Source organism: Camellia sinensis, chromosome 14 (assembly GCF_055761805.1).
Source record: "Camellia sinensis isolate YWXY chromosome 14, ASM5576180v1, whole genome shotgun sequence".
Classification (NCBI taxonomy): Eukaryota; Viridiplantae; Streptophyta; class Magnoliopsida; order Ericales; family Theaceae; genus Camellia; species Camellia sinensis.
Window position 1 is genome coordinate 120,570,111 of NC_138974.1, and position 22,992 is coordinate 120,593,102.

General features: G+C 33.9%; 1 protein-coding gene across 28 annotated transcripts; it reads right to left on the minus strand.

Annotated features, from left to right (window-relative positions):
- Positions 1-2,288: 2,288 nt before the first annotated feature.
- Positions 2,289-21,354, minus strand: LOC114298173 (uncharacterized). Of its 28 annotated transcripts, none has more exons than XM_082907312.1 (16): positions 21,116-21,354; positions 20,743-20,946; positions 20,479-20,631; positions 16,595-16,676; positions 16,408-16,506; positions 14,774-14,980; positions 13,582-13,656; positions 13,392-13,487; positions 10,483-10,569; positions 6,532-6,570; positions 6,325-6,393; positions 5,676-5,909; positions 3,406-3,694; positions 3,063-3,139; positions 2,775-2,841; positions 2,289-2,561 (listed from the first exon to the last, which is right to left on the minus strand). In XM_082907312.1, exons 2-16 carry the CDS (start codon positions 20,871-20,873, stop codon positions 2,473-2,475), a joined length of 1,794 nt encoding a protein of 597 aa, XP_082763438.1. In that variant the 5' UTR covers positions 20,874-20,946; positions 21,116-21,354; the 3' UTR covers positions 2,289-2,472. The 28 variants fall into 28 exon arrangements, with proteins under 28 accessions (XP_082763438.1, XP_082763444.1, XP_082763433.1 ...); XM_082907318.1 differs by having other exon boundaries at positions 20,479-20,571; positions 21,116-21,336; XM_082907307.1 differs by having other exon boundaries at positions 2,289-2,619; positions 20,479-20,571; positions 21,116-21,336.
- Between the last annotated feature and the right edge of the window lie 1,638 nt (positions 21,355-22,992).

Consider the following 22,992-nt stretch of genomic DNA (forward strand, 5'->3'; position numbering starts at 1 on the left):
GTAAAGAAATTGATTTACAAAAATTTTTAGCTCGTATTTTTGTTGATCAAAAACAACTTACCCCTATTATGAAAACATGCAAAAAACTATTTGAAGAATATAAGGAAGTTGTATCTGTAAATACACCTACACACACTACACTAGTCTCATCTCGAGGTGAAAGATTAAGTGTTTTTTCAGTAATCAAAAGTAGAAGAATATCTCAACATACAAGCATAAGTTGTTCTGAATTATAACGTTATTTGGATAGCCCACAAGTGAATGATTACAATGATTTTGAAATTTTGGATTGGTGAAAACAAAATAAACCTATATGGCCTGTGATTTCACAGATGTCCCGTGATATACTAACTGTTCATATTTCTACAGTTGCTTCTAAAATAGCTTTTAGTGCAGGTGAACAGGTGTTGAGCAATTACCACAACAGACTTTCACCTCAAATGGTTGAGGCACTTATGATATCGAGAGATCATATTCATGCGCTTACGAGAAGACAAAATTATAGTGAAAATGAGAGAATTCAAAGTGATTTGGATAATATATCATTGGGCAACGCGAGTAAATTGTTTGCCTCCTCCGATGATTGCTCAACAAAAAAAATTTCACTATTTCATTTCGTAACGTGTTTATTAGATTATTGAAGTGGAGTATAATGCAAATGATTGATACGCGGACCTATTTTGAGTGGGCCAGGGCCTAGGCCTAACTTTTCAGCCCAAAATATTTTTTTGCTAACAAAAAAATGTCAGAAATAACTTTTAGAGAATTACATATATATATAGTCATGTATTTAAAAAAAATTCCAAAACTTATGATTTGGATCAACATAACCATTTTTTATATAAAGATATCAGGTCGATTTAAAATTTTAGATATAAATCTTGATAAAAAAAAAAATACATAAAAATAAAAATACGATATAACATTTTCAAAAGAAGGGACAAGAATAAAACTAGAAGAATAAAAGAATAAAATAAAAAATAATTTCTTATTAGAATTTAAATTGAAGAAATTTAAATAAAAAAATAACATTCAATAAAAAATAAAAATAAAAACCAACCTAAACACATTTATATCAAATATATATTTGTTTTTCTATGTAGATATATAGATGTGCTTGTGCACAAGCACAAAGAGAGGAGAGAGAACGTGTCCTAATCAGAATTGCTATAAATAAAATAAAGGTAATTTATAAATACAATTCATGAACTTTGATTAAAATATGAATTGCCTTATGTAATTATGAAAATTATATTCCACTCTCTAAAGTTTCTAATTTTATAACAAATTGTCTTTTTTATTAATAAATCATCAAGTAAATTAACAGTTTTTAATGATATTTGAAATATGTTTCAATTTATAATTTAGGTAATTTTATTATTGTATAGGAGAGTAATTATGAATTTCATTTTTTAAGTTAATTCTGTTAAATAAAAAATTCTAATAAGGGGATATTTGTAATTTTTTAAATCACAGAAGACAAACTGTATTTTAAATAAATCTCAAAAGGTGTATTTGTAATTTATCTTAAAATAAACGTAGTTAAGTTGCACGAGTGAACATGTGGAGTGGTTAACAATGTTGTTTGATTGCGGTTAGCGCGAGGTTGAATTATCAGCATTGCATGTTTGTATTAATTTATTAGGGCTAATAAATGTAATTAAAAAATGAGAATTGAAGAGTCCAAAGAAATTAAGTACTAATAACAACCCTCTAATTTTTTCAATGACCCAATACGAGCCCGCACAAACCCATATATATTACCCAATTATAACCCGCTTGATAAACAAGCGCGTTTAAATCCATAAATTACTGGCGGGCGTGGGTAGATTCAAAGATGCGGGTCAAAATTGCCACTCTAATCGAAATTATGCCAGCCCACATACGGTGACAGAACAGGAAGGTCCAGGCTTCTATTTGGAACACCCAAGAAAAAAACCTATATTTGCACACAAATATTAATGTGCTTCTCTTGGATTTTCTTATGCGTGTGTATATACATGGAGATAGAATTATGTATCAACTAACCTTTTATCATTAACTGAGTAAAATACAATACCCTTTCCTTGTGTGGTTGTCAGTGATTACGTTGTATGATACACAGTAGAAGGGCCAATAGACCAACAGGGACCAATCGAGTATGTCAGCTTTGTATATTATTAAGTGGTCATGAACTAGTATAACTCTTTTGGTCTTCCACATGCTTTACTTGAGGATGTCTAACCACTTTTTTTTATCACATGAAACGTAAGTTAAGCAATTTTCAGCCAAAAAGATAAACAAATAAATAAGTCAAACACGGGCTTCACTTGCAATATATATTCCTATTTTGAAAGTAATAATAACCTTCCAGCCATGTTCACAGGGGCATTCATAATGTATCAAACGGCATATACAGTGGAAGCCAGACCAGCCCACAAAAGGGAAGGTAATAATTCTACCCCCGAATAGCGTTCAACTTCAAGCCAGACTTTAAAGCCTTGTGCAGCTCATCCTTGATAGAAAAGCCAGATAATGCCGCCGGTCTACCAAAAGACAAACAATCTTCGGGTAGCAATGATCTGAAAAAATCACTGTCATCGAAGCTTGCAAAATCACACTCATCCCTGTATCTTAAATCTGGGGAGAGGGAAGATTGCAAAAGGCAAAAATAAGCACAGGAAGTCAATTGAATAAAACTCCATTTACAGATATATATATATATATATATATTATATAAATATCTAAACATTTGTGTATATCATATAAACAATGAATGCATATTTGATTCTTACGTTTCAAGAGGTAATCATCCCATTTCTTCTCGTCGAAGAACAAAGAACTGCAATCATCCTGTGCAGCCTTCAAGAGAAATAAAATAATAATTATGGAAAAGTCACTCATAATTAACATAATAGCAAGCTCAAGACCCCATGTTGCCAAGCAAAATATGCTGGAAAAAAGTAACACGGATAACTAACCAATATTTGTGTGCCAGTGGACATTTCCGTTTTGGTCAGTTATCCATAACAATGAAGTTGGGAAGACCTAACAAAAAGGATACCCAAATAAATAGACCTTACCGTCCCTGTACGATCATTTTCTTGCTTTCCATAGAAAATTGCCAGAACCAAGTGCTCAAGTCCAACATTCTTATCACCTGCGAAATATATGCTCAGGTGTGAGGGGGGAACATGAATATGCATAAACCTACTGCATCCACCAACTGGACAAATCCAGTTTCCTCAACCGAACCCAAAGCAACGTTAAGGCTGAACTAGCAATTTAATGCCTCAAATATTTCCAGAACAGCCCAACTTACCTCCATTTTAAAATAAAAAGATTCATAATATCCAGTGGCAATATAAATTTATAACGAGTAAATTCAATAGGATGTTGAGGACATTGCAAAAATAGAAATCTAACCAAGAATGGTAGCTGCATCGCGCGATAACTTGTAAATGCTAAACGATGAGAGCTTCAAAGCTAATTGACCCGTATAATCTAGCACTCTACCATGGAGCATCATCTCAACACATCTACGAACACTTGAAAGTGAAAGGCCAAACAAAAGATGCTTTACACTGATGAAACGATCACCTTGCATTCTTCTCTCATGATCAGCAATTTTAATCACTTCAATGAACTCATCTGTAAAAGGTCCAAAGCAACCATCTGATAAAGGAAAAATTACAGCTTCCTGGAAGTACTGCAACTGGAAAAAAACAAAAAAACAAAAAAACAAAAAATCAAAAAACACAAAACAAAACAACCGACATCATGAAAGGAGACATAAAATAGAAACCATAGAGAGATCATTGCGAATGGGACTCAAGGCACCACGATCCAATTACCAATTTCATGTACACATTCTTACCAACAAAAATTACATGACCAAACAATGCAAGATAGCGCTGTCAAACAAAAACTGACTAATCCGTAAACCAGTCTGAACTGGTTCTTTTGCTTTCAAAAACCAGTCCCCTGTCCAGGTCCAATTTATTTTTATTTTTTATAAACGTATTAAATCGTTTAGACATGCGGTTTATTGCTCCCAGATTGGTGTGCAGTTCATGGTTTTCCCCAAAATCAAACCAAACTAATCCATGTACACCCCTAATGCAAGAAGCTAAGGAATTCGATGAGACCAACAGAACACCCACCCAGGATGCACTACAGTAACTGAAAACGGCCGAAATGAAGGCAGGAAAAATGATTAATCAAAAGTACACCACAAAAATATATGAACCACTTGAACATGCAGGGCATAGAACGCATAAAATTAGGAAAACCTATGAAACAACAAGAACTAGTTTGTGGCGCTAGTGATAGGGGACGAGAACAAATTTTGTTGAAGCATAAACTGAAGATTAATTCAACAGTAACTTTATTTAGGAATTTGTATTCTATTTTTCCTCTTGTTCCCTTGCTGGTAGGGGTGAGAATTTGACATCCAACCCGTTAACACAACTCAAAATTTACACATAATTAGAGAGTTTGGGTTGGTCATTTATTTGACACAAACACAAACATTACACGACACAACAACACGAATATTAAATTGGTTGATTAGGGTTGAACACGCGTAAACTGAGCAAGATCCATACAATAATTCATGTCAGCATGTGGACATGAAGGAACCCACTATAAACCCAAACGCAACCTGTTGTAGCCATAGAATTTCAAATGTTTTATTCTTAGCCATTGAATTATATTTTGGTAAGGGAATATAACTTGTTTTAGCATTTTCGGTAGATGTTTGGATATTAATGTGCGACAATCTATTAAGCACTGACACTTCAAAACAAGTGTCATAGAGGTATTGAACATAGGGACACGTATGGGACACGCCATCCGGTGTGCCGGTTTATTTAATTAATTTTTTTCAAGGACACGTCGGGGCCACATCAAGGACACTTCGGATTGTTTGTAAAATATCGAATTATTTGTTTGTGGATGTAGTATTAATTTATGTAGTAAATAAAATATAATATATCGTCGTGTCCACGTTGTGTCCGTGTCCACATTTAAACGCAAAGTACCTAAAGGTAATACAGAAATTCCATCACCTTCATTAAAACAATTACAACTATCATTACCATACGGGAGGTCAATAAAAGTTCCTCAAACTGCATCATTACTTGGGGAAAATCAATATAATTTACCCAAATAACAACTCTATTCATTTTTACTTTAAAAATAAATTTTTATTTTATTTTAGTATAAGAAATCATTTCACATTCTATAAATGAGAAAAGAAGTGAGAACAAAAAGTCCAACATCAATTTTAGAAAGTCAACATCTAAATAAATTATCAAAAATTGTTCCTAAAATTAAGAATTTCATGTTTGCATAAGCAAAAAACATGTATAACCCCAACTGTGCAAAGTTAGTCCAGTTATACAAACAATTTTAAAAATAATAATAGCAAAAGTTAGGATGTGTGTTATACACATGTCAAGAAGTGTCAAATGAACGTGCCAAAATCTTAATAGTATATGTGCAACTTAGGAACTCAAGAAAGGCCATTTCAAATATGGAACAGAAAACCACCAAAAAAAAAGAGTATAAAGAGAGAAAAATGCATAAAACAAGCACTTTGATTCATCCATTTACATAAAGTTGTAACATTTCCACACACACAAGACAAATTAAGTGAAAGGGGGTGGGGGGAAAGAGCAGAGAGAGGGTGATACCGCTGATGTTTTCATAGCAGCCAATTCATAGAGCCCAATGAATAAGCCATCAGCTAAACATGAGCATGCAAAAGTAACATCCTTAGCGAGAAACACATCATCTGCTGTATTAGGTAAACAATTACGTAGCAATTCAATGTCAACGCCCCCCCAAGCCTCTAAAACCAAAGAATCAAGAATACGATAACTTTTCTCATTTGTTAACTCCAAGGTAAGCTGCATTTTACAATCTTCCTGGTTTTCAATGGACAACATATCAGACATATGATTAAAATTGATCACTAAATTTTAAAAATCAAACACTTAAATTTTAAGAAAGTAAAAATAATATAGAACCTTACCAAAAAAAAAAAAAAAAAACTGATAAAGAAACCTAAGCGAAACAGAAGAATGTGCTCCAACTACTAAATTAACAAACAATGAGTGTTTAGAACACATCATGCTGAAGCTGCAACTCATGTCAGCAGAAGATTTGGACAGCAGCACCAGATTTTATAGAATAGAACTTGAAGTACTAATTATGATGTTAATTTAGCGTAACTCTTTTGAATGTTAAGAAAAATTACTCTAAAAAAAGGACAAACAATAGTGACAAATTTCTAACAGTTCAACAAAGAAGTCAAGAACACAAAAACTGCCAAGTTCATACCTTCAAAGGCTCATAATTCCTAAGCATCTCCAATGCAATTGCTACTTCGTTTGGGCTAATATCATTCCACTACATCCATAAAATTAATAATCAACTTAGCAAGATTCAGTAAATTATCTTTGGAAATAAGTTAATATAACCATGTGAAATAATCCTCTCTAGAATAATTGGACAAGATTATCATATACACACTGAAGAAAATAATACCTCGGGACCAAAAATAGGAAAAACCCACGGACGAAGAACCTATAACAAAAAGTATGAACAAAAAATTAAACTTCCTGAAAACAATTTACATCCGAAAAATAAATAGACAAATAGGAAAAACAAATAAAGTCATACAGGCAGTCATGACTACCAAGGTACTTACAACAAAGGAAAGACAACAGCCAAAAAAAAATATCTTTGTCCACAAAAGGGTGAAATAAATCCCAATTTCAGTCCCGATTCTTAGGAAGTTAGCTGATGCAATCCACAAGAAGAGCAAGAAAGAGTTTAAGAAGTGGCAATATTTGGAAATTGCCATGGATTCAAGTTTTTTTTATTAAAGTCTTATTTTCTGTTTTTTTTAGAGTTTTTTAGGTCATGGGTATTTTGGTAATTTTCATATTTGCTATCATGGGCTGTAGGGGTCGCCCATGGGTCATCATGTGGGTCAAGTTAATAAATTAATTTTTAGTTATGTTTCTTATTTGGTCTTAGATAGGTTTTGAAAGTCAAAGTTTTAGTCGTTTACTTTTTTTTGTTCTAGTTGGTCTAAGAAATCTTCGAATTTTATTTTAAGTCATGTAATGCTTTTGATTCAATGGAATTGATATTTTAGGCTCCGTTTTTGTTTAGAAAGAAACGAATGATAGAAAATGAAAATGGTAAAAAGTGAAGTGAAAAAGAGGGAAAAAATGAAATTTTAGTTTCTTGCATGCATTTGAATAGATAAAAAAAAAAAATTGCAAGAAAAGGATGGAAACAAATGTAATCACCGCATAATAGGGGGTTGTTAAGAGAAGTATAGACAAAGCGGGAAACAATATACTCTTCGTCAAGTTTTGTGGGAAATTGTAAATTTTGCAAAAAAAAAAAATTGCAAGCTTAACTAACAAGCTAATTTGAGTTGTACAGAGTTTCCATTACTTTCGAGAACTCTTTATCTAAAGAAACACAAAAAATTATTTTTTTCTTTTTTCGTTGACTTTCATGTATTCTCTGTCTAACCTAATTGGGCCTTAGACAATTTTAACAACTTCGAAGCTTTCTTATGGATTGTTTAATGCAATCAAACCTTAAGTGTGATGCCTAAGGCCTCAATGAGTGATTCCTAGGAACTATCTTCTTCTCCTTCTTTCTCTCACTTATTTTCTGCACTTCAACAGCCCAAATACTGTTTTATGGGTACCTGTTCACAGCCCTAAAACAGCCCCAAAAAATCTCATCTTTTCATGCTTAAACTCTTAACCATTTATTACCCTAAACAAACCCTACCTGTCCCCTACTCTTATGGCAATTTCAGCTATAACACCCAATTAAAATCAGCCCCAAAGCTAACTGTTGTTGCTATCCGTACTTCTAAATTGGTAAATTAAACTTTGCCCCCCTTAAGTTTGACCGTTTTCCCACTTTGGCCGGCCCTATGGGTTTTTTTCACTTCGGCCCTTCACGTTTCAAAATTTTCCCAATTTACTCTTGAAGCTAACTTCCTTCCAAATTTAGGCGGAAACTATCACGTGGGGCCACATATACACAAGTTAGATCCAAAACCTCAAACCCAAAACCCAACCCCAGCCCACCCAACCTTCCAAACCCACAGCTCCCCACTAAATAGCCTCCCACCATCTCCCCCTTAGCATCTGAACCCTCCACCGCCCCAACCTCAATCTCTCCCTTCTGTCCCCAACCACCAACAACATCGAAATCAAGGCTAACACCACCGGATCTACAGCCATAGCAATCACCATTAACACCGCACACTGCCCATAACCTCCATCCTCATCTCTTTCTTTAACTTGCAGTGACGAACAGTGAGATCAGCAAGTAACTCTAACATAAAGACCTGCAACCACATCGAGATCGAGATCGAGATAGGGGAGGGGTTGGAGGTTAAAGAACAGAAAGAGAGATAGGGCAATAAACGTTAAGGGAGGTGGAGTAAGGAATGGTGGTAGTGGAAGCAAGGGTGGTTAGGAACAATTTCCAACTTTAGCCTGAATTCTCAGCTCATTAGTGCATACAAAAGAATGAAAAGAATTATTTGGCTTTTCCCATCAATGAGGTAGATGCCATGTATATATAATAAATTCATGATACAATTTAAGAAATGATATAAATAAGAAACAATACTAAATTAATGATTGACACAATCACAGATTATATACATAGGCGGTGTTTGGGAAGGAGATTGAGAGGCTATTTTAGCCTCATTCAAATAGCCAAAAAGTTGTAATGTAACTGAGTTTTTTTTTTTTTTTTAATCAAAAACTGACGCGGACAGATTCATGACTGTGCAGGGCAGATTTGAAATTACGTTTTTGCCCTTTTAATTTTTGACTAACCCACCACCTTAGCATTTCAACACACACGGGCAATTTAGTCATTTCATATCCCAACAAATCAATCATCACGTCAGGCACAACTTTTTGGGAATAATTTAATTATTTTTTATCTCAACATCATTTCATACACATTTTTCAATACAACAATCAAACAAAAAAATCAATCCATCTTCCCACACACAAAAACTAAAATAGCATATTAAAATAGTCAAAAAGCCAAAAACCTCAAAAAATAGCCACTTCCCAAACACCCACATAATACGAAAAATTAAAAAAAAAAATCGATATACTCTAATTTCTATATTCAACACTCCCCCTCAAGCTGGTGTAAAGATATTCAACAATCACAGCTTACCAATGGATGACTGGAAGAAGCCGTAAAAAACTCAATGGCTAGTCCAAATAAATGCTACCGAACAAATCTGGTAGTCCACTAAATAAATAAATAAAAAGTCAAAAAGTGCTTAATACATCAACACCACACCCTAAAAAGGGGAAAAAAACAAAAAATAACTGAACTGCCCTAGAAGAAGCTAACCAAAATCAATGTTGGGACAGTTTAAAGGGGTCATGCTGGACCATTGTAGGAACTGACCGAAATCAATGTCGGGACAATTTAAGGGGTCATGTCGGACCGTTGTAGAGACTGACTGGATGTTGAACCAGCAAATATGGTACATACATAACTTATGATGTGGTGTTAAACGATGATGGCAATAGATGACTATGTGTGCCAAGGGGCGGCTTATTAGAAAATACTCCAGGAGGCTGCTTAGGTGGTGCGCCAAGGGGGCAACTTGGGTTGTGTGCCAGAGGGGGTGACTTGGATTGTGCGCCAGATGGGGCGACTTAGGTGGTTTACATGGTATATCACCACGCTCACCATGATATAGGTATAATACCCCTCCTCAAACTCAAATAGGTTTGAAGATGGAAACCTATTTGAGGTTGAAATAGAAGGAAAGACAAAGTGAAACAGAAACACCCAAAAATGGATTGCGAGTAAAAAAAAATATGATAGAAATATTTGGGATAGGAATAAACTAGTGGATAAAGTTAGAGATCACCACGAAGTGATACTGAAAGAAAATATAGCAGTGGAATGGATTGAGATCTAACGGGCAGCCAAGGCAAGGCTGTCGCCTACTGGTGAAGCAAAGTTACAAGGTACTTGACCTAACTCTGATACCAAATGCTACCTAAGACCAAATTCCCAATTTGATAGTATCTAAATGCCGTCGAAACAAACCTCAAGAAAATTTATAATAAATTGATGGTATGCTTATCTAGTTTCCATAGGGTCAGGGAGATACTATAAAATATTAAATCCAAACAATGCATTAAAAATTGGCTTGACAACTGTCACACTTCAAAAATATCTTAGAAGTCAATCAACCAACAGAACCAAAATGAATTACCACAATGAACATTCAAGAATACATTTATTTCACAACCTAGAAAACAAAATAAAATAAAAAATTACCTCAACTTCTTTTTTGGCACTACATGGATATAGTTGCATCAAGACAAATATTTAAATGAGAAACATACAAACTGACAATAATTATTAAAGCCATAGCAATTGCTAGCAATGAGGAAGAAAGATTCTTACCTCTGTTCTGTCATCATAAATATCATGTTCCCGCAGTTTGGAAAATTGATCGGCTTTCACCTTTCTTTCGGCACTACATTTATGTTGCTGCATACAGACAATATTGATTTTTTTTTTTTTCATAATAAACAACAATGAAATATTTCTAAACTTAAATATTATAAGTCCATTTGGATAAATATGAATTTCAAATTAAGGGATTTAAGGTTAAATTTTATAAAAATATTGGAGAATAACTATTATAAGTAGATTGGAAAATTATAAAAGAAAATAAGTCGAAATAGAAATGATATATTTATTTGGAAAATTCTATAAAAACCAATTGCAAAAAAGTGTGTATTGCATGTCGCAGTTATGATCTTTATCACATTGGTTATGATCTTTATAACCTTAGTTATGACACATTATGGTATTAATTATGACTCATTGTAGTGTTGGTTATAACTTAGTTATAATTTCTTGTGACTATTATTTTGGTTATGACTCATTATGATGTTAGTTATGACATATTGGGATTATTTTTAGGTTATGACCGCAGCCGTCGTGTTTGGTTATTATTTATTATGGTCCTTTTAGTTATAACCAAAAATGATTTAGTTCTAACACTTTATGGTATTAACACCACAAAATATCATAACTTGTATATGGTATACCCTTTTGTGGAGTGTATGGTAGAAGGACTCATATTAGTAGAATCTTTGTAATTAGAAAGAAAATCCTTAATAGAAGGGGCATCATCACCATTTTAAGGAGGGCACTGTTACAATTTTATGAAGGATATATATAATTTAGGGTAAATTACATTTACCTCCCCTGAGGTTTCTGACAAATACAGGGACCTCCCCTGTAGTTTGAATAATTACAGTAACCTCCCCTACTTTACCTGACAATATCAAAATTCCCCCCTGCCGTCAAAAGTCACTAAACGGTGTTACTTTTTCCTTAGAAAATTACCTTATTGCCCTTCCCTTGAAAATATTAAAAAATGTTTTTGGATTGGAGGATAGGTTTGGAGTGTTTGGAACAGTATTTTTTGATTTATTTTTTTAAAATATTAAAAAATGTTTTAAAAAAAAAATATTTTTTATTTTAAATATGTAATTTTTATTTAAATATTTTATTTTATTTTGTAAATATTTTAATATTTTAGTTTTAATATTTTAAACTCAAAACACAATTTCACACTCAAATCGTAACCAAACACATAACTCAAAACTCAATTCAAAAATTATTTTCAAACCTTATAACCAAACATATAACTCGACACTCCATACTATTTTCAAAACTCTACATTCAAATCGTAACCAAACGCATAACAAAAAAATAAAATATTTATAAATATATTTATAAAATAAAATAAAATATTTAAAATAAAACTATATATTTAAAATAAAAATAAAAATTTTAAAAGTTTTTAATATTTAAAAAATATATTTAAAATATTAAAAAAAATACAACACATAGATGTATGAAATATAATGCACATTAAAATAAATAAATAAATATTTAAAATATAAAATATTTACCCTAAAAAAATAAATTCAAAAAATTTCAAAATTTATAACCAAACAAATTTTTTTTTTTTTCAAAACTCATAATTCAAAATACGCTTCTACACTCAAATCATGATTTTAAAAATAATTTAAAAAAATAAAATAAACTTTTTTTGAATTTTTTTTTCTTTTAAAATAGAGTTTTTGAAAAAGTTTGGTTTTGGGTTTTGGAAAGAGTTTTGAGTTTTGAAAAAAGTTTTGAATTGAGTTTTAAGTTTGTGTTTGGTTATGAGTTTTGAAAATAATTTTTGAATTGAGTTTTGAATAATAAAAACATGTTCCGATTTTTTTTTTTTTAGAAACATGTTTGGTTCTCTTTTAGAATCACAATTCCAATTACAAATACAAATTTTCAAAAAAAATTTCAAAACTCATAGTGTTAACCAAATACACAATTCCAATTAGAAATTTTCAAAAATCTTTTCAAAACTCATAGAATCACAATTCAATTACAAATAATTTCTTGAATTTATTTTTTTAGGGTAAATATTTTATATTTTAAATATTTATTTATTTATTTTAATGTGCATTATATTTCATACATCTATGTGTTGTATTTTTTTAATATTTTAAATATATTTTTTAAATATTAAAAAATTTTAAAATTTTTATTTTTATTTTAAATATATAGTTTTATTTTAAATATTTTATTTTATTTTATAAATATATTTATAAATATTTTATTTTTTTGTTTTGCGTTTGGTTACGATTTGAATGTAGAGTTTTGAAAATAGCGTGGAGTGTCGAGTTATGTGTTTGGTTATGAGGTTTGAAAATAATTTTTGAATTGAGTTTTGAGTTATGTGTTTGGTTACGATTTGAGTGTGAAATTGTGTTTTGAGTTTAAAATATTAAAATATTTACAAAATAAAATAAAATATTTAAATAAAAATTACATATTTAAAATAAAAAATAATTTTTTTAAAAACATTTTTTAATATTTTAAAAAAATAAATCAAAAAATACTGTTTCAAACACTCCAAACCTATCCTCCAACCCAAAAACATTTTTTAATATTTTCAAAGAAAGGGCAATAAGGTAATTTTCTAAGGAAAAAGTAACACCGTTTAGTAATTTTTGACGGCAGGGGGGAATTTTGATATTGTCAGGTAAAGCAGGGGAGGTTACTGTAATTATTCAAACCACAGGGGAGGTCCCTGTATTTGTCAGAAACCTCAGGGGAGGCAAATGTAATTTACCCTATAATTTATATATGTTAGGGTTCTAACAGAATTATCGAAAATCCGAGGAAAGAAAGATTCTTACCCCTGGTCCTACTGTAGATCTGTCCCTGACACATTCTAACAATTATTAAAGCCAAAGCAATTGCTAGGAATGAAAAAGAAAGATTCTTACCCGTATAGTGTCACAAAGATCATGTTCCCTTAGCGTGGAAAATTGATCAACTTTCACCTTCCCCTCAGCAATAGCTACAAGAGGATCACATTTACACTGCACATGGAAAAAGGTGTTTTCACATATGAGAAAAAGAGAACAGGTGAACAACCAAAAAAGAAAAAAATTTCTTGTATATAAAAATTCTTACAGAGTCAAGAATTTCACATAATTTTGAGTACTCATCCTCAACCACACTCTGATCAAATATTTTCTCAAAATCTTCCTGGAATATAAAAGTAAATAAAAATGAGAGCAATGGAACCAACATTCCTTAACAATTCACCCTATAAAAACTCGTGTAAATTCAAACATATTATGAGAAACACCACAACTATAGCAAAAAAACAAAAATTATGTTAATTAAATATATCAGAAGAAGATACATCAATAATGACACAAGACAAAAGTAATACATTTACAACAGCAAAATCACATACCGGCAACCGCCAATCCGTATCATTTTATATATTGAATGTAAGTGCACTATGAAAGAGACCTTCCAAACCATAAAAACCCATGCAACAAAGACATTCATACTATAATATTATAATCTACCACTATTACAACAAAAACAACAACAATGATAACAAGAAAAACAGTTCAAATAAAAACAAGACAAAATGCACATCATGAAATGATCAAGAACAATGTAATTTATTGACCTAAGAAGCACTTGTGTGAGAATCAAGTAGCAATCAACTAGTTCAAACTACAAAACTCGCCTTTTAAAAAGTAGAGCAATATAAAATTAAAAAAAGGATAAGATGAACACTAAAGCAATTGTGAGGGTTCCATGATTCATATAGTCCCTAACCCATCAAAACAAAAGGAACACCAATATATAAGATGAACACTAATTGAGCAAAAATGATTTGATATTTAAAATCCTTGCATTAGTCAATTGACAATGGACACAAGACAACCATTCTTAACCCACCATAGTAGCACAATGGAGAATCACATATAACTACTTCACTATTTTCATTCGGCACACATCAAGTTAAAATGACACATCCACTCTGAATTCCTATCAGCACTCATTCATAATCAAGCTCGGCCATATCCACCTAGTGAAATTTAGATCTAGTCATCTAAATCTTACTTGACAAACATATAATGAATCACCATCAAATCCATGAGTTGTTCAAACATAACAATATAGAAATCTAATGTACCTACATTAAATGTTGAACAAAACATCAAATAAATTTTTTAGTTACACGAGACTAAAGCAAATATTAAACCACAAAAAATTGATGAAAGCTCCGCGAGACTACTACCAAAAACAATATCCACAAAAAATTGGCCACAGGCACATTAAGGTAGAATTTAGAATTTACCATATCAAAAACACTCAAGACAAACTTAACAATACTTTTAAACACACTTTCGCCAACAGTATTGTAATCCTCGTCTTTGATTAGCTCCTTGAAGGAACAAAACATAACATAACACATCGCTCCATGGGCTAATACCGCAATAGCCTTACCAATCTTGGTGTACTGTTCTTCTTTGATTGGCCCAAACCACGAGGCATCTTGTACTACCTAAAAATATAAATTTGGTAAAATTCAGGGATTGATAGGCAATGCACAATAAGTGAAGTAAAAACGAAAAAAAAAAGGGTTAAATATATCTTTAGATAAATCAAAAGTAACATCATTCCATATTTTTATACTTCAATTTCCACACCAACCAATGCAGGTTTTAGTGTTGGACAAAAGGGACTTAAGGCAAAATAAGACAACGTCAGTTAACATCCTTTTAGTACAAATTAACTATTATTATGTTAATTTTTAATGGACACGCAGCACAAATCACCCAAAAATACATGTTTTGGCTAAAGCTAGTGTGCTTAATAAACTATGCCCATTTGCCCTTTTGCAAAGGCAATTTCTGAGAATGGATCATGAAAATTATGCTGGCCTTGATAATCAATCTAGCATTCAAATAACGTTTTCCAAAGCGCAATTAGTTGTCAAAAGTGATTATCAACCAAGATGGTTGTGCTGCAGTGAAAGTAATAATAATTGAATCACCTTATGACAATACATACATACATGCCAAGGGACATCATGATTTAGCATTCCGTAATGTCAAGATGAAAAAAGAGAGTAAGAAATGAAACCATAATATGCTCCACGATCATACATTAAACAGAAAATAAATTTCTTATTCATCAATGTTTCATAATATGCCCCATAATCACACAATCAATAGACCATAAAGTTTCTCATCAAAATAAAATTTAAAGAAAAAAAAAAAAAAAAAGATTCATATTCCTTGAATACAATAGAATTCAAAACAAACAAAAAATTCCCATTACTACCAAAACCAAATTTTCCATTCTCTGTCTCGACCCATGTTACTTGGATCGTTATGCTGTATGGAATGGGAACTAAAACAAGAACATAAAACACCACATGCACTAAAATGTGAAACGATAGGGGTAGACTTGTATAAATTACAATATTAAAATTTAAGGTACTCCTTTCAAAGATTAGACATCCAATAAAAAAAAAATAGTACATTTTTTTCAATTGATCATGAAAAAACACATTTTCATAAGCATTATGAGCATTTTTTCCCATTTTGTCCTTCCAAAACTGCAATGCTCCTTAGATTTTAGTTCATTATATTTAATTTTTCCCCTAAGAAAAACAAAGGAAAAAAAATTTGGAATCACTTTGGATAGATAATTAATTGCTTTGGAACAAAATTGTACCATATTTCAAAACGTGCATCCAAAATGTATTAGCAGCTCTAGTAACACTTGGTCAAGATTATATTTCTTATTAGGCTTGTCCTTCCTAAAATGCTCTAGCAGCAATTAAAAAATTCAAAAACTTCATGAATAAAAAAATACGTCGCTAAAAAAATCAAGAACACAGATGAAATAAACAAATAATTTATAGACCTCCAACAAAAGGTTGTTTTCTACATTTCCCAAATAAGGATAAAACAACCAAGAAACCTTTCTGGTGACTAGGCCACTCCCTTCAAGCTCCAATGTATGCCTGGCATTGCTTTTTCCAAAATGGGTCTCATTCTCATATGGTTCAAGTGTCAACACCTAAAAAAGTGACAGCAAAAAAGGGAGGGAGTTAAGATCAAATTCTCATACAGCCAAGTATATTCACCATTCTACAATGAGCAAATACCTTTCCGCTGTCTTCTTTTTCTGAACTGCTTTTAACATAATAATCTGCCAGCATTCGTTTAGACACAATTAGAGCAGCTTCCCTGTTTAAGAATGAGTAATCAAATACAGGTGAACAAGAATGAGACTTGATTATCTAAAAAGAAAAAAAGGCATAGTGGTGCTTACAAAAAGATGCACCATAATTATAATTTATAAACAAGAGTCTAGGTGCATCTACATTACTAAGAAGTAAGGACTCTCAAAAAATCAATTCCCTTGGTTTGAATTATGATGGACCCATTTTGTTGGTTTGAAGCTATATATGTACATTCCTTTATCGACAAAACATATAGTTATACCAACACATCCATGAACGAGGAAGGAAGAAATTAAAATTCCAAGGTATTAGTTCAGTAGGTAGTTGTTTAACTAAGAACTACTAAAGCACGAATGACAAAGCATATATAGGAAACCAGTTGGGTAAAAAAAATTGGGATAACTGGGAACGTAAACAAATATTGTTTTAAGACATAAAACAACAATGTAGGGACTACAAAGATGCACCATCCAACTTAATTTCCCATGACTTGCATAGACCACACTACGCTTATCAATTGAAAATATAATATAAAATACATTAAAACTAGAAAAGATGTACAATTAATTGTTGCTAAAGATAAGGTAGTAACAATTACAAGAATTGGAGGCAGAACATAATCATGTTAATTAAACTTGTAATGGGAGAAATTATAATTAATGTGATTAGCACCTATGAATCCCAAATAGGATTGGAGGAACAAATGAAAAACGCAATTTTGGGATTAACTGGATGAGTTAATGCAACAAATATCTATTTTATTTTATAGGAAATAAAAATAATTATGTGGATATTTCGACGGTTATGTAGAAAAAGATAAGCAAGGAACAAGAGAATACATAGTGGATATGATTTTGGGAACCGAAAACAGGGCCACAGACTTGCATTTCTCAGTAACATTTGATCTTATAGTAAACAATACCTTCATTAAAAAGAGAAGGGGAGAGAGAGAGAGAGAGAGAGAGAGATTTCAATAACTTTTAAAAATGTGTTAAATAAGAGTCAAATAGATTATTTTCTGGTAAGAAAAACATGTTACTTAGGGTGTGTTTGGTAACGTTTACGTTTTCAGTTTATATTTACAAAAATTTTATAAACTGGTTTTTGTTTATTTTTAAAAAAACATAAACTACAAACGCGTTTGGTAATTGACAAAATGTTTTAAAAAAATTTAAAATATAAAAAAGAGTGAAAAATGGCAAGTGGCGGCGGAAGACGGTGGTGGAAAATGGTGACGGTGAGTGGTGGGTAGCTGGTGGTGGTGGGTAGTGGCGGGTGGGTGGTGGTGGTGGTGGTTAGGTGGGCGATGGTGGCGGGTGGTGGTGGTAGTGGTGGTGGTGGTGGGTGGTGGGTGGTTGGTGGTGGTGGCAGGTGGGTGGCGGATGACAGGTGATGGGGGTTGGTAGCGGGTGGGTGGGTGGGTGGGTGGGTGACGGTGGCAAGTGGTGGGTGGTAGCGAGTGGGTGGTGGTGGTGGTGACGGGTTGTTGGTGGTGGTGGCAAGTGAGTGGCAGATAGCGGGTGGGTGGTGGTGGCAGGTAGGTGGCGGGTGGTGGTGGTGAGTGGGTGGGTGACGGTGGCGGGTAGTGGATGGTAGCGAGTGGGTGGTGATGGTGGTAGTGGCGGGTGGTGGTGGCAGGTAGGTGGCGGATGGGTGGTGGTGGTGGGTGGGTGGGTGACTGTGCGAGTGGTGGGTGGTGGTGGTGGCAAATGGGTAGCGGATGGCAGGTGTTGGCGGGTGGGTGGGTGGGTGGGTGACGGTGGCAGGTGGTAGGTGGTAGTGAGTGGGTGGTTGTGGCGATGGTAGTGGCAGGTGGTGGGTAATGGTGGCAAGTGGGTGGCAGATGACGGGTGGTGGTGGTGGTGGTGGTGGCGGGTGGTGGTGGTGGTTGGGTGGGTGACAGTGGCGAGTGGTAGGTGATAGCGAGTGGTAGGTGATAGCGAGTGGGTGGTGGGTGGTAGTGGCAGGTGGGTGGCGGGTGGGTGGTGGGTGATGGTGGTGGTGGTGGTGGTGGCAGGGGCGGCGCCGACGGCGGCAGTGAGGGCGAGGGGTGGGTGGTGGTGGCGAGTGGGTGGCAGGTAGGTGGTGGCTGGTGGGTGGTGGTGGCGGGTGGCGGCTGGTGGTGGCAGGTGGGTGGTGAGTAGTGGTGGCAGGTGGTGGTAAGGGTGGGTGGTGGGTGGTAGTGCCGGAAGACGGTGGTGGAAAATGGTGGCGGGTGGTGGTTAGTGTTGAGTGATAAAAAAAAAAAAAACTAAAAACTCAAAACTCAAAACGGAAACACATTTTTTGTGTTTTCATTTTTTGGCCAAATTTATAAACTGAGACCACTGATTTATAAATCAAAAATTTTACCAAACAAGCTTTTATTTGAGTTTTTTAAATTTTTGTAAATATAAACAGAAAACTGAAAGCGTAAGTGTTACCAAACGACACCTTAATATGTAAAATTACAAGTTTATCCCTGAAAGAGGGTTCAACATCACAAGATAAGCATACATAAAGGAAAACTCTATCCATACATAGCAGTAAAATGATCGTCGTAAATAGAAATGTTAGAGGAAGGGGAAGAGCTAAATTGACATGGATTGCGGTAGTAAGAAATTATATGAATTATTTAATTAATTGAACATATAACTCTTGACAGAGCAAAATGGCTAAAAGAATCATGTGGCCAACCCTATTTGATGAGGACAGAAGCCCTATTTTAGTTTGGTTTGGTTTGGTTCGGTTCGATTATCCATAGTAGGTGCATCAAGTCAAATTGACTCTCATGCTGTTAGTAAATTTATAATTTGACACAATAAATTGAGTGAGGCCTTCATAGACCGAAAACCTCTCAGCCATTGAATGAATTATGAACCACCAAAAAACTAGTCAAATGAAGCATCTCTCGCTATGACAGCCAACAAACCATCCTACTACCAAACTCCTAAGGATTCACTGTAAAGAAACAAACCCAAAAGAAAAAATTATAGATTGTGCCACATAATGTGAAAAAATAAACCTTTTCCACAAAATAAAGATTGACAAAAATGGGGAAGAGGAGTAGGAGCAAGAGGAAAAAATCAAATGTACACCAACCATTGAATGGAGGGAGAAATGAAAACTGGATTTCAATCTAAAATCAATGTTAGTTACAATTTTAACAATTATCATTAATAATTACTATTAGTAAATACTACTCCCTCTGTCCCATTTTGTTAGTCCATAATTCCATTTTTGGACGTCCCAACCACAATGCGCATGTCCACTTTTGAAAAGTCAATGCACAAAAGTTTTATGTTGCCAAAGAATATATTAAAGGGACAACGATGGGAATCAACACTTTTGAATTTGAATTTGAGCATATTAATTGCTTTTGTTTGGGACAAGGGGAGCATATCTATTCTAATATATAAAGTGAAAGCTGCTATTGGTGTTGACACTTTTTGTCTCATATTTTGGATTTTTCCAAAACACCCCTATATTTGGAGTTATATTTGGAGTTTTTGTAAGAATTATGCAAAAAAGAGGATGAGCCTCGAACCCATAGCCTTGGATTTAATAATGAAAGTCTGTCCCACTTGAGCAACCTACACTATATATGTTTTTTCTTTTTTTTTCTTTTTTGAATTGCACATGCAAATGCGTGTAGTTAACAATTTATGGTAGCATAAAAGATGTATTATATCAAGAAGAGTAAAGGTAGGATTCCGATTTTAACAACCTCAACACAAATCAACCATGAACAAATTTATTGAGTAAAAGTAAAGGCAACTGAAACTTGTATGTGATAAACAAGAAGAGTAACTACTACTAAAACTCACCATCCATCCCAAACAAAATTGGTCTCCTTCGTTTCAAACCGAAAGCCGTCATCGTCGCTATAAGGACCGTAATGAAGTCCCCCGTCATCGTCGCTATAAGGACCGTAATGAGGTCCCCCAATTTCAAATTCAGTCGAATCCGAGTCAATGTTACTAATTCAGCCCACAATGCATAATAAGCATGAATTGCTATGGAAAAATTAAACCAAAAGCCAATAAATAAAATAACATAATGATATGAAGAGAAGGGCAGATAAAGCTTACTCTGAGTTGCAAAAATCACCCCCCCAGTTCTCACTTTCAAGTGTGCTTTTGTCAGGAGCAAGTGTATTGCTCTCACCTTCGCTACCAGAAACAAGAGAAGAACTACTATTAATCAACGTGTTTTCCTCCATCACTGCCTTGTATTTCAATCTTCGATTGGATTGGACCTCTTTTATTTCTCCCTCCTCGTGATATTCCTCGTCTCTGAGACACCACCACACAGCCAAACCATTACATCGTGAAAAAACAATTAAAATCAAAAAACTGATTGTATTCCCATCAAATAACAAAACAATCAATCAAAACATAATAATAAATAATTCAGAATGATGTGAGAAAGAAAACTTGGCATCGCAAACATCAATATTCTCACCTAACGAACCAAACTTTGCTACCCCAACCCTGGTGAAGAGAAACCCTCTAATCTAAGGTTCGCCTCTTGAGTCCCCAATTCTTCTGACTGTTTTGCACCCAACTAGGGCTGCAATCGAGCTGTACCGCCTTAATATATACACAGTGCGTTTGGTTAAATTTTTTAATCAATTTTTCAAAATCCAAAACCTATTTGGCTTCCGATTTTTGAAAACTCATTTTATTAAAATCCAAAATGTCACGGGAGACCTATAAATCCTATATATTTAATGGTTTTTTTTTTTTTTTTTTTTTTTTGAGAACCGAGGATCTGGGCCGGCACCTTTTCGGAGTGATGCACCTCGACTACTCTCGGGACCCTGAACCGATCGACCGGGCAAAGACGTAGTGGCCCGCCAGTAGCCAGCTGGGAGTGGGATTCGAACCTGAGACCTAGAGAGGAACATGCTCCTAGGTCTCTGGTCCCTTACCCTCAACCAACTGGGCTACCCTATATATTTAAAGGTTGTTTGCGAGGTTCTAAATAAGTGTATTTTTTTAATTTTTTATGAAATATAAGTTGAGTTTGAAGTGATGCGGTAAAGAGCTGATGTGACTTAAATAAGATGATGTGACTTAAATAGAATAGTAACTTTTTGACCTTTTAACTATTTTAGTATATGCCAAACAAAGCCTATGAATTTTATAACAATTAATAATATTTTTTATCAAATATTATTAAAAAATATCATTAATAGTTAATTTTCAACGAAAGTTTAAAAAAATGTATCATAAAAAATATTACTAATTATAAATTTTAGCAACAGTTTAAAAAAAATCATCACAAAAAAATGTCACTAATTTTTAATTTTTAGAGACAGATTGAAAATTTTTTAGAGACAGTTTGAAAAATTTGTCATAGATGATGAGAATAATGGGAGTCGAGGAATGTTTCCTAAAGTAGTTTAAGTATCCCGATGTCTTCCCTAAAGACCTCACGACATTACCACCTCATCGTGAGATAGAATTTTCCATTGACTTAGTGCCCAGGACCACACCTATTTCTATGCCTCCCTACAGATTTGCCCCAGCGGAGTTACTTGTCTTAAAGAAGTAGTTACAAGAATTGTTAGACAAAGGTTTTACACGCCCTAATACTTCGCCATGCGGAGCACCGGCCCTATTTGCGAAGAAGAAAGATGGTTCATTACGGTTATGTATCGATTATCATAAACTCAATAGAGCCACAGTTAAGAACGAATACCATTTACCTAGGATAGATGACCTTTTTGACCAACTTAGGGATTCTCGAAAATAGACTTAAGATTGGGCTATCATCAGTTGCGAGTGAATGAGGAGGACATTCCCAAGGTAGCCTTCTGTACCCAATATGGCCACTATGAATTTCTAGTAATGCCGTTTGGCTTAACCAATGCTCCTGCAACTTTTATGGACCTGATGAATCTAATTTTTCGAGAATTTTTTGATAAGTTTGTGGTGGTTTTTGTAGATGACATACTTATTTACTCGCCCTCCGAAGAGGAGCATGAGAAGCACCTTCACATCATCTTACAACTTCTTAGAGAACATCGACTCTATGCTAAATACAAGAAGTGTGAGTTTTGGCTCTCAAAGCTGAAGTTTTTGGGTCATGTGGTCTCAAAGGATGGAGTGACAGTAGATGCATCGAAAATTGAAGCCGTGCAGAAATGGGAACGACCTAGAAATGTGTTTGAGATACGTAGTTTTTTGGGGCTTACTGGGTATTATTAGCTTTTTGTAAAGGATTTTTCCTCTTTAGCAGCACCATTGACCAAACTAACCAGGAAGGGGGTGAAATTTATATGGAACGATGCCAGTGAGAAATCTTTTCTAGGATTAAAGGCCAGATTAACCACT

Bases quoted from the DNA above. Each gene is read 5' to 3' on its own strand.
- LOC114298173 (XM_082907298.1), bottom strand. From the start codon at position 20,873: ATGGAGGAAAACACGTTGATTAATAGTAGTTCTTCTCTTGTTTCTGGT. The intron at 16,677-20,478 runs GTGAGTTTTAGT...ATTCTTAAACAG, and splicing joins AATTTTGTTTGGGATGGATG to GGAAGCTGCTCTAATTGTGT. The intron at 6,394-6,531 runs GTATTATTTTCT...TTATGGATGTAG, and splicing joins TTCCTATTTTTGGTCCCGAG to TGGAATGATATTAGCCCAAA.